At 41.6% G+C, this 12,320-nt stretch overlaps 1 protein-coding gene across 3 annotated transcripts in view; it reads right to left on the bottom strand.

The window, feature by feature from the left end:
• DCAF6 (DDB1 and CUL4 associated factor 6) overlaps nt 1–12,133 on the bottom strand; it is a 165,158-nt gene extending 153,025 nt beyond the window's left edge. For 2 of the 3 annotated variants that reach the window (XM_077820404.1, XM_077820412.1), the window contains exon 1: nt 11,940–12,133. In XM_077820404.1, the coding sequence (XP_077676530.1) occupies nt 11,940–12,033 (94 nt within the window). In that variant the 5' untranslated portion in view covers nt 12,034–12,133. The remainder of the gene's footprint in view (nt 1–11,939) is intronic. The other variant, XM_077820420.1, reaches the window with a different exon arrangement.
• Between the last annotated feature and the right edge of the window lie 187 nt (nt 12,134–12,320).

The following is a 12,320-nucleotide window of genomic DNA, read 5'->3' as shown; positions in this document are numbered from 1 at the left end:
ATGTTTAACTAAATTCAAAAATTCATATGCTTGTTTTGTTAAAACAGTGTACATTTGCTGTTGAAGAAAAAAATCCAGAATACATAACATTGTTGTTTTAGTTAAATAAAACAATTTAAATGTCTGTCTGGTGATGTTCTCCTCCTATTCAGCATGGCAAGAAAATCCTCCAAATATTAATGATTAACCTGTTGAACTGGAGACAGTTCACCTCCCAATGACTTCATAAATATCTGCTTCAATTACCTTTGGTAAATGAAATAACCAAACAATCATTCATTTTCTGTACGATTGCTGAATTATAGCTGTAAAACTAATCTGAAAAGTTTTCAAAATAAATCACTTTAAAAATGTATAGTGTGTACCTTCTAAAAATAAAACCTACATCTCTGAGTTGTGAAGAATATGTATTAAGATTATAACAACCAACAAGAATGCACTTTTATGTAGAAATCCATGATTAAATCGAGTCTTCCCGACTAGTGATTTAAATCGAATCGACCCCGACTATAGTGACTGAAATGCATGTCTGATATTTGCTATATTTAGTCCTGGACCTAGATCCAGAGACCAGTTTAGGATGGTGATTGTTAAGGTCTAATGCTTCACAAGCTACCAGACCCACAAGCAAATGTTTTATATCAGTGGAAATATACAATGTCAATATTCAAATGCCAAACATTAAGCTCTAGTGGTTAGTGAGGTAACACATGGGGGACACAGTTACAAAAGTGCTTAGTTGGAAGATCAGTACAAATGATTTTCCATCACTGATTGTGGACTCGAGAAAAAAAATATCAACCCTTGCTCCCCGAAATGTATATTTTGTGGTCCCACCAGGTTCCACAAAAGCTTCAATAAGACAAAACTGTGGGAGGTAAATTATAGTAAATTATCATTAGCTTGATATTTAAAGAAGGAAAAAACACATTAGTGAATGTTCTGTATGTTTACTAGAATTTAAAATGAAAGTTTGTCCATAAAATGGAATTAGCACAATGGCTTAAGCATCCCTTCTGACAATGTAGAGAAAATGTGTGTCAATTTATTAATTGCTTTTTGTTTTGTAAAATATCATTTATGAGCGTGGATTAAAATCTTCTTTTTTGTAGCAGGAATGGACTACATCTCAGAAACTGTAACAGGGACACCAAGGGGGCATCAACATTGAATATGCCTACCCTGGTGGGTCAGTGGGGTTGCTACCAGCAGAGTCACTGACTTGGGTTGAAGCAAGGAAAATCCTCAGCAGAAGATAATAGAAAAAGGAATCTCAGCCTGCTTTTGAGACACAAAATCTCAAGCAAGGAGAGCCATTCCACCTCCAGAAACAGAAGCTATAGCTGAAGGAGTATGGGAAAAGAGGGGCTTGGCCCTTCTTCCCCAAGGACATTGACCAAACACATTCAGGAATGGTGAGGATGGTGGTTGGAGAGGAAGAGAAGTTGAAGAGTTTAAACTTATATAACTCTCCTGTAAATCATGTGTGTTTAAGAACTTTCTTTGCAATGTTAGGATTTCTTGCTCTATCTGCCACACATCCTCAAGAGTTAAACTATAAACCTTACTGCTCAATGGGTGGAGTTCTTGGGAAGCATTCAAGGCAACTGGGGAGGTTCAGGAGGTCAGAATACAGGTTTCAGGGATTACGACAGTTGGACTGGGGAGTCCCACATCCCAAGGAGAGGTGGCAGATAGAGATCCAAAGGTTGGGTCCAGTTACAACTATCTGGTGACATTCCCTTTAATTATAATCCAGTTATTTTTACTTATTTTTAAAAGGAATTTATTGTATTAAATTGTGTACATTCATCCCACGAGTCTATGGGGGTTTTATTTTTTTGTAACTTATAAAGTGCCCCTCATTAGAGATACAGACACTTCGTAAGACATTGCAGCATATTTTTCTCTAAGTCAAGCTGAACTGTGGGTTAGTTCCTAACAAAAATGGAGAATGTCAACACAATATACTAATAAGAATATGATACAGTTGCATGAAGTATTTTCATCATTTTCCTTACTGCTGCTGATACTTATCTTCAGTGGTTACTTTCACACAGAGCTGGCAGGGTCTGCATATGTGCACTGAGCATTGCCTCAAACAAATGCAGGCAAGGACAATCTTCTTGTGACCCAGATCACACCTCTTGACCAGTCAGCAGTAGTATTAGTGCTGCCCTGAAGAGAAATTCAGTTCAGCTGTCCTGAATGCCATGGTTTAAAGGACTATATGCTTCACAAAAAGGAGACCGATAAAGATTCACAGAGAAAAATAAAGGCCTTCTTAACGGCCCAGTAAGGCCCATGCTCTAGATTTAGTGATCCAACCTGGTAGCTCCCCATTCACACTCAGCTCTTGCCTACACTTGGGAACACCCGAGATTCAGCAGGAGACAGTTTATATGTATACAGGACTCATTACAAGATGAAGGTGCAAATAAACTATGAAGCTGTCAAACATTCAATAGCAAGATGTAGAAAATTATGCATAAAGTAAATAGGCTTTCTGTATAAAAAACTCTCTTTAGAAGTATTCATTACAGACTCGGTGGAAGGCTGCAACTTCCAATGATGCAATGCATTTAAAGTTAGTAAAAACTTTGGGAAAAAAACTCTCCAGCCTCTTGTTTGAGACTATTCCGAATCTGAAGTATGTGAAGAAAATATATTCACATCTCAGAACTGAATAGAATTTAGGCAATTCATTCTCAATTCTGTGCCCAGATCTTTATCCATATAATAGCCATTAATGCTGGTCATGTAAAGTTTTATTAATAGAATTGAAAATATAATCCTTTTAAAAATAAAATAGGCAAATACTTGCATAATTGACCATGTCAAATCACAGATGGCAACATTACTATTCAATTAGGAAAAAAAACACACTACTCTTGAGTTTCTGAAGCATAGAAAACTGAACCAGCAATAGTTTCAGCAGCTTTTAGTCATTTCCTCCTAGTTTTACTTCAGATGGACATATTCACAGCCTAGAATAACAGTGCCAAAATACTAGCGATACCCACTCCATGAATGCTTCTGATAGGGAAAGAAGCGTAGGTGTTTTTGCAAATCAGAGCCTAGGTCACCTAGAAGCATAGGTCCCTTTGACTTTGAATACTTCCGTTGCCAAGTGACTTGACTGCATTTGAAAATCCCATTGTTAGCTGAAGTGTTATCATACAACTCAGCATCTTTCATATGCTGGCTAGATACTGCAACAAGTACATTATATATTGAGTTCTCCTTTCTCATTCAGTACATATCTCATATTTTACCCCTTAATTTAAATAGTGCCTTTAACCATAAGTGATTCTAAAGTGCTTTATAAACTATACTAAATACCTCCAAAGTACAAAGAAGCAAAAGAGACTGACAGCGTGCATGTGGGGCAAAAAGTGGGTTTTTGGTCAAGGACATCAGTATGCCATGGCATTTCTAGCAAGATAAGATGTACTGACAGAGGCACATGAGGAAGCTTACTAAACATTTGCATGAACTAGCCCTTGCTCAATTTGGCATCATTAAACTCTCACTAATAAAACAAATACAACCAAAATAAAAATTGTGCTGTTGGCTGAAGTGTGGCAAGTTTGATTACACTGCAGGAGTTTGTCTGGTCTGAATTCCCAGAGTGCCGAACAAAACATCCAGGTCATTGTACAGAAAATGCAAAATTCAGCCAAGACCACAGGATGCAACAAACCCGCATCAATCACAACACATACAGCTTTTTTTCAAATTAATGTTGCTATATTAATGGTGGTGGTTGCATCACTATTATTCCATAAGACAACCTAAAACTTTTACCTTGAGATAAAACTTATTTACATAAACCATAAAGAAAGGTAGCCTCACTTTCATTTTTGTAGCCTGATTAATGGTATCCTACAACACTTTTACCCATTTAAATACTACGTGTGCTCAACGCCTTTTGAAGACTCCTTACATTTTGACCTATTGCTGCTCATGGTAAATATGTTGTGCTATAGCTTGCATAGCTTTCATTCAACAGCTTTTAATATACCATGAGCTGAACGTGCTTTACAGAAACCTCTCTCCTGTGGCACTATAATCTCTCCATTATAGGTTCCCTCTTAATTCCCTTTTCTTCCTCCACTCAAAAAAAAAAAATCTGATTTGACATCAAATTTTGGGGTAAGGACAAGTGAACTCAGAAGTTCCAAGTGTCCGTTTAGTTCCACCAAGTTACAGATAAAGATCCAGACTAATGAAACCCCTGGAGTCTGCAAAATTGGTCTGAATATCTTGCAAGAACAGGTCTTTCACATAAAACCCCGTAACTTCTAAACAATTCAGAACCTCAAAAAAAGGTTTAAAGCAGCTTGGTTCTAAAAAGAATGAAAGTACCAGTGGGAAGGGTCTTTATTTTATCAGAAATGGGTCATCCATTCTTGATTATGAGCTCAACTAACTCCATAAGATGATGCAAAATGTCCCAGCAGAAATGCAGCTGGAGCACATCTTCATCTTCCAAAGTGGGAAGCAGGGTTGTTTCCTGTACACATATTAACCCAGAGGCTCAGATCCTACATCCACACTAGTGTTAGCAGTGGTGGATTCTTACCATTTTAAATCATAATTGTCAGGGTATTTGGTGTTATTCTTGAATACTCAACTCCTGGAGCATGTGACTGTGACAACTTCAGCTTTCTTTTAAAAGTAAATTTCTAGCCCACATGGTTACTGAAAAAAGCTTGATAACACAAACCCTAAAGGCATAAAGGCCCGAAGGCAAAGAAACCAAAATTCATTATTTTTTAGATATCATGATTTTGGGGGGCTTCACTCATGATTTTTGAAAGCTTGGGGCTGGCAAGAACTAGGTTACAAAGAACTATGGGGTTGGGTGCTAAAGATGCAAGAAGGATTAAGAGGAAAGAACAAGGGGACATCCAACGAAATAGACAAAATTATTCATCTATTTTATTAATCAGTAATTAAACTTAACCACCCAGTGCATAAAAACCTATGAAATGTATGGTCACAAAATGGAATAACCTGGCCATGAGTAAAGTTTCTTCCATCCTTCAGTTGTCACTTTGATCCTGAAGCATGGGGTTTATATCCCTTATACATTTTTGTCCATTCAGATATAGCTGGAGATGTTTACAATAGCTATGTAAATGTCAAATCCTTTTCTGAATCCTCATTGATATTTGGTGGCAATATATTCCATAGATTAATTATGCACTGAGTAAAAATTTTAAATTATCCATCTATTTTTATCAGTTTTTAGTTTATCTATTTTGTTGGATGTCCTTCTGTTTTATGACAAAGGATAAATAGAGGACTCAATTTTCTCTCATTTTCATTCTCATTCATCATTTTATATATTTCTATTACAGTAAACAATGTTATATGATAAGCATATGAAGACTGCCAAGACAAACAGAAAATTTAGGAAATACCATAACCAGGATTGCTCATGCAACATTAATTCTGCCACTTTGTGCATACACATGAGGATACAATCTCTCGGTAGGGACTTAAAATATATCAGCCAGTTTTCCTTTATGCCCTATTTTGTTGCCAAGCTAAAATAATTCTAATATATTAAAGGCACAATTTTCCTTTATAGAAGCTTTGTTAGTTTTGCCATGTTATACTATTTTAAAAACTTAAATTAATATATTTAGTAATTTCTGCTAAATTTCCTGGCATTAAAATAAGACTTATTGGTCTGTAATTGCAAAGAGTACCCCAACACATTTTAAAATATAGGTGTAACATTTGTTATTATTCTATTCTCTGATATAGTAACTGATTTTAGTGAGAGATGTTTTATGTCCCCTAAAGTTGTTTTATGTCCTTCTGAAATCCTCAATTACTTTTATTTGAGAAAATCTTTTGTATATACCACAATATATCACTGCTGTGCTAGTATTCTGGGCACATGCCAAAGAGCAGTGGAGGATGCTACACATCAGGACCAACACCATTCACATTAAAATAGCAGTCAATCATTTGAGTCCTTGTAATCAGACACTGAAGATGGTTCTTTTTCTAAGAGCAGTTAACTTGCCAGAAGTATATGAGGAAAAATAACAAAGCAACTCTCCCCCCACCTGTTTCAGAGTAGCAGCCGTGTTAGTCTGTATCCACAAAAAGAAAAGAACAAGTCCTCCTTTTCTTTCCCCCCCACACTGGTTTGTGTTCATTATGTATATTTTATTTTTTATTCAAATTAATGCCAGTGGGGTGTTAGGCTGCAAACAGGTTCTACCACAGTTCTTTATTGTGTAGAAAGGACCAGCTAACCACATATATAAATTGGCTAGCCAGTCCTATCTTCCAGGTCTATGTATAAGAGAAGACATCTGCTATTCTCTCCCTGGCACCAGCAACTGAAGTATTACCAGATAAATGCCCAGATCTGATCCCAGTGCACTGAACTACACACATTCCAGTAGTTATTTCATAGATTTCAAACCATCTGCATATTCCAAAAGCCACAAAGGAATAGTTTAATATTAAAGTCTCCCTCTGGTAAACAAAAACAGATGCCTTCAAGTACAGAATTTAGCAAAGTACGGTTTTGTTTTTAAAAAAACAAAACAAAAACCAGAGATTATGAGGTGTTGCATCATATCAAAAATATTTGGCAAGCTTGAAAATTCCAGATTAGCTGGAGGAAAGAAAGTAGGAAAGAAGAAGAAAAGGTAATAAATTCGAATATTTGAGGGGAGACTGTTATTTTGTTTATTGCTGTGCCAAATAGTGTGCCAGACGCTTTTGAGAATCATTCTGAATAGCAAACTAGTAACGAATTTCTGTTTGTAAAATATTTTAGTATTTCAGAGTATGGATTTGCTGTGAATTATCACCAATGCCAAATAGTTTATAAAGAGAAGTCTTTCATTATAGAGTTCAAAGTAATCTTCAGCAGCACTATCCCTCCCACAGAAAAGCAAGTAGACCCTAGTAATATGGAATACTTCCAACAAATTATTAATCTGTTTTCCTCTTTGCAAGGCAACACTGCTGCTACTTTTTCATTAAAGATTCTAAAATATACAAGATATCACATTTATGTAGCTGCTTTGATTCTGAAGATTCCAAAATGCCTTAACATATACGCATTTTAAAGTATCAGCCTATCTTAAGAGCACTGACTTCATTCATCACTAAAATCCTACCACCATGTCAGCTGTTTCACAGCGCACTACAATACCACACACCAACAATGAACAGTTTAGGTCTAGAGGTGGCAAATAATATTGCATCTAATTAAAACTGCAGAGGGCCTTTCAGCAGACAGAGTAATCATCCAAAAAGGAATTTGAATAGAATACCATGATTTACTATTCTACATTTGCAAAAGCGCCAAGAAATATTTAATAACTGAAAGTTGAAAGGACCTCAGTTTCATATCTCATCAAAGAGATGGCACTCCCAGCAGCACAATTTCATCTACTAGGACACTGACCAAGATGACACAGAGGAGAGAGTGCCACCTAATGAATCACCAATAGTTTCTTGCACCACCTTTGTCTTCCTCGGAGATTTCAAATATGACCACTGATTGAGTCTAATTAACTTGCAATGCTGACAAAATCACAGCTGCAGGTATAACTGCAGTGATATGATGGGCTTGATTGTCTCCTCTATCACTGCAGATGGGATCCTTCGAGGCATTTGCCGCTCAAACACACATCCACAAACTCACCCTTGCAGAAGCCCCTCTTTCAGAATGCCATCAGGAGTTTTATAGGACTTCAGAGGTACACAATGGGGACAATTATTTAGAAACGTTTCAAGATCAACCTCCGTTTCCTGGCACATCTAAATTCCTCCTGTGGGAAATCTACATAGGACAGTACAATGTAACTTAGATATCTTTGTTAGACTAGCTACTGTAGCAATCCAACCTGTCAACCTAAGGTGCTGAAGATGAACCAAGTTTACTATTGGAGCTCCCAATCACTATAAGGCAGTATGGGTCATTTGACTGCCAGCCCATTACTAGACTTTCAGAACAAGCCAAGTGGCATTTTAATAAAAATTAATAGGGAAAGGATTACAGACTGCACCACCCTCTCCAATCTTTCACTAGATTGTACATTACAGGGAAATATTACCATATGCAGTAAAAGCTGTTTTATCAGGCATGTTAGGAGAATGGGAGGGTGCCAGTAAGTGAAAAATGCCAGTTACCTAAGAGGGAGGGAGTTTGGGTGCGGGAGAGGGTGTGGGGTTGGGGCGTGGGAGGGGGCTCTGGGAGGGAGTTTGAGTGTGGGAGGGGTCTCGGGGCAGGGGGTTGAGGCGTGGAAGGGGGCTAGGGATTCCAGATGTGTGGGGTGCTCACCTCAGGCAGCTCCCCACAAGCGGCGACCTGTCCCAGATGCTCCTAGGCAGAGGTGGGGCAGGTGGCTCTGTGTGCTGCCCCCACCCTGCCCCGAGTGCTGGCTCCACAGCTCCCATTGGCGGGGAATTGCGGCCAAAGGGACCCATTGGGGCAGCACCTACGGGCAGAGTTAGCGTGCAGAGCCACCTAGCCACTCCTCTGCCTAGGAGCAGCAGGCACAGGTCACCACTTGCGGCGAGCTGCCCGAGGTGAGTACCCCCTGGATCCTGCACCCTGGAATCCCTCCCACCCCCCAACCCCACACCCTCTCCCACACTTTGAACCCCTCATAGTGTTCCTCCACCTAGGAACAGCAAGGACATATCAACGCTTCTGGGGAGCCACACGAAGCCAGGCAGGGAGCCTGCCGGCCCCACACCAACCAGACTTTTAACCAGACTTTCTAGGAAGATTAGAAATGCCGGTATACAGAGTTTTCCGGTTGGTATAGGGATGGATAGCACAGCTTTTACTGTAAATGAAAGACCCAACACACCATATACATATAATAGACACACAGACACACACATCTGCCTCACACCACATTACCAACAATACATTTGGCAATATATTAACAATGGGGTTTGGGGGCAGAAGGGAATAGGATAATCCATTTTTGTTTTGATTGTTTACCCAAAACAGTTTCAACAGATTTACAGAAAAGTACATTCAAGGCCTGAAGCATTAACATCAGTGGCAGGCAACCTGCGGTCTGCACGCAGCCCATCAGGGTAATCCGCTGGCGGGCCACGAGACAGTTTGTTTACATTGGCACAGCCGCCCGCAGCTCCCAGTGGCCGCAGTTCGCCGTTCCTGGCCAATGGGAGCTGCGGGAAGCAGCTGCCAGCACATCCCTGTGGCCCGCTCCACTTCCCGCAACGCCATTGACCGGGAACAGCGAACCGCAGCCACCGAGATGTGGGCGGCCGTGCCAATGTAAACAAACTGTCTTGAGGCCTGCCAGCGAATTACCCTGATGGGCCATGTGCAGCCTGCAGGCTGCCCACCACTAATTAACAATATATTACTATACAGACAACAAGACAAAGTGTGTGTTTTTTTTGTTTTTAGAATAAGAGTTCTGTCTGGTAGAATATCAGAGTGGTGGAATGGATGATCAGGTGGTCCTTAGAAGATTACTGAGACTTTCACCTCTAAGTCAGTCTATATCACTACGGACCAATAATCTTCGCCACCTACTGGCTGTCTGGCCATAACCTGTATGAAAGGAGTTTGTGGTCTCATTCCAGTTTCCTGCTGAACCATAGAAGAGACCTGTATGTGCATGATCAAATGCATGTTAATCGCAGATATGTCCTTCTGATTAAGATCAGTTTTACTAGAGACCAAAAAGTGACTACGGCATAAAAAAAGTAGCACCTTGATTAGCAATAATTTCTGGTTTTGGTACAAAACCAAGCAGGTGTGTCAATGACTTAATGGAGTTGAATACCATTTATTTTTAAATAACATTTTGGGTACAATTCAAATATGTCCTGGTCCACTCTAGTACTGAACTGCAGTTAAGGTCTGCACTTCTTTGGAGCACCTTACAGTAAGTTTGCAGTAAGGACTGAGCAACTAGAAACAGAAGCCAGCTAGCAAGATTACATAGGACTGGCATCTCACTGAAATACTAACCATTACTATAAATGTATCAAAGTTTTTGATTTAATTAGAAACTGTTAAAAAAACCCAAGGGCTTGTACTTTCCATTTTTTTAAAAAAGACATATACAAAAGTTATATTGGACAAACATCCATAAGGAACCTCCTAACATTTTACAAATAAAATTGACTCCTCTCTAACCACTTATATCCCCATTCAACCTCTACAGGAAAAGGTTGGGAAAAAAAACAGTAGGTCTAGCAGTATCTCCTGAAGTTCAACAAATTAGTTTGTCTAATTTTGCCACCAAATTGCTCCCATTCCCTCTTCAAACTGGGGCACTGTTTTTTTATAGGCCTTTATAAGCACCAAGTCACCTGGGTATTCAAGTTCTATCACCATATCCATGCTCTAGGCTGATTACCGTTGTCAAGGTATGACACAAGGGGAGACAGTCACAAATATTGAGAATTTACTAGGTCAAACACCACCTTAAATTTCTCTGGAAAACCAACTGAAAACCAGAGCAGATCATATATGGAAGCCATAGAAATATAATGCTTCTTCACAAAAAGAGAGCATTATACTTTTTAAATTGGTTCTTTGATTTAAAAAGTCACAGGTGTTTAGGTAAAATTTCACTCCAGTGGCCTTACTGTACCCAATTTAAAGGAATACTATATTCCTATTACTATTCCAGCATAACCTAGAGGCCCTAAAAGAGATTGTATAGTGCCTAGCACAACTGAGCTCCAAACTGAGAAGACCTGTCCCTTCTCCTAAGAACTTTTTTTTTTTTTTTTTTTTGGGGGGGGGGCCTGGGGGGCGGTGAGTACAAAACTTAACACAATAATTGTGGCTTTCTTCCCACACTAAAATTTCAAGTTATTTTGTAGTAAAACACTGGTGTTGGAAACTTAAAACAGCAGCAATATTTGGGTAATATATGAGAGCTAGAAAGTAAAACTCACTAATCTAATGTTATGGTCTAAGATGAATAAAATACAAAGAGCAAACACACAGCACCAATTGGTGAGAATTAAGTGGCATTTTTAAAAGCTACCCTTCTTAATGATCCTGAGATGTTTTTAACACAAGTAAAGGGATATTAAACAAACAGCTGTTTTAAGATGATCGTTTCAAAAGTCATCTGAGCAGCACTGCCAGCTCAAGGAATCAAAAAGAGACACAATCTGCAAAAACAATCACAGTAGCATTGGTGTTCACATGCTTTTGTCAATAACTCCTGAGCCACTTCACCGCAAGTTGCACTAGCTGCCACAGACAGGGCTCTCTGACTGTTCAGAGTAAGCATGCAAAGCATTTTGTCACTGGACTGAGACGCTTTATTACCCCCTGGGTCCGTTTTCTGGACGGGAAAGGAAAGACAGAGCCAGGCAGCCGAGGACGGGCAGAGAGGCGTTACGTTTCCACCCGCTGAGGAGGGTTCGCACCATGGGTGCGGGGAGTCGGGGTGCGGGGACGCTGCCGCACCCCCCGGCTGGAAGTGGTTCCCATCACAGAACAGCGCTGACCGTGGAGTTCAATGGCTCTCAGCAGCCTCACGACACAAACGGCTCCAGCGCCCCTGCTTCCTATCCCCGCAAAATCCTTTAGACGCGGGGGACCCACCCAGGGGCCGGGGCCGGGGACTGACATTTCGGGGCAGCGGTTTCCCAACAGCCCGCAGAGAGGCCGGGGCGAGGCCGGGGCCCGCAGGGAGGGCACTGACCAAAGCACAGTGACCGGGGCCGCGGGGGGGTGGGGGGGGAGCCAGCCGAGCCACAACGTGTGCGACACACACACACCGCCCCGCCCCAGAGCTGGAGGGGGAAGGGCTCAGCTGTCACTGTCGCCTCTGGCGCGCGTGCGGGGCGAAGCGTCCCCGTCCCCCCCCCCCCAGCGCCCGGCAGCTCCGAGCGCCCGGCAACGCCCGCCCCCCACGGCTGCCCCTCCCCCTGCTCACCTAGGTAGTGTCTCCGCAGCAGACCGGGCTCCTCCAGCCCCAGGCTCCGCTTCCGCACGTCCCACAGCAGGTGAGGGCAGCACCCCCGGGACATGGCACCGCGGGGAGGGGAGGCTCAGACTCTCCGCCGGCGGCAGCCGCCCCCCACGCTCACCATGGAGACCCGGCCGCCCGCCCGCCCGCGCGGTGCTCGCTCGCTCGCGCACACACCCGCCCGCCCGCCGCCGCCGCCGAGGAACGAGCAACAGCGGCAGCTCCTCCGCTCCCCACCCCCATCGCACCCCGCCCCTGACTCCGCCCCTGCCCCGTTCACAGCGCTCGAGACTTACACCTATCGCGAGAACGTGACCATTCGGCTGTGTGGATGCGGGCAGTGAAGTC

This window comes from Eretmochelys imbricata, chromosome 1, assembly GCF_965152235.1.
Source record: "Eretmochelys imbricata isolate rEreImb1 chromosome 1, rEreImb1.hap1, whole genome shotgun sequence".
Taxonomy (NCBI): Eukaryota; Metazoa; Chordata; order Testudines; family Cheloniidae; genus Eretmochelys; species Eretmochelys imbricata.
This window is presented reverse-complemented; position numbering and strand designations above follow the sequence as displayed.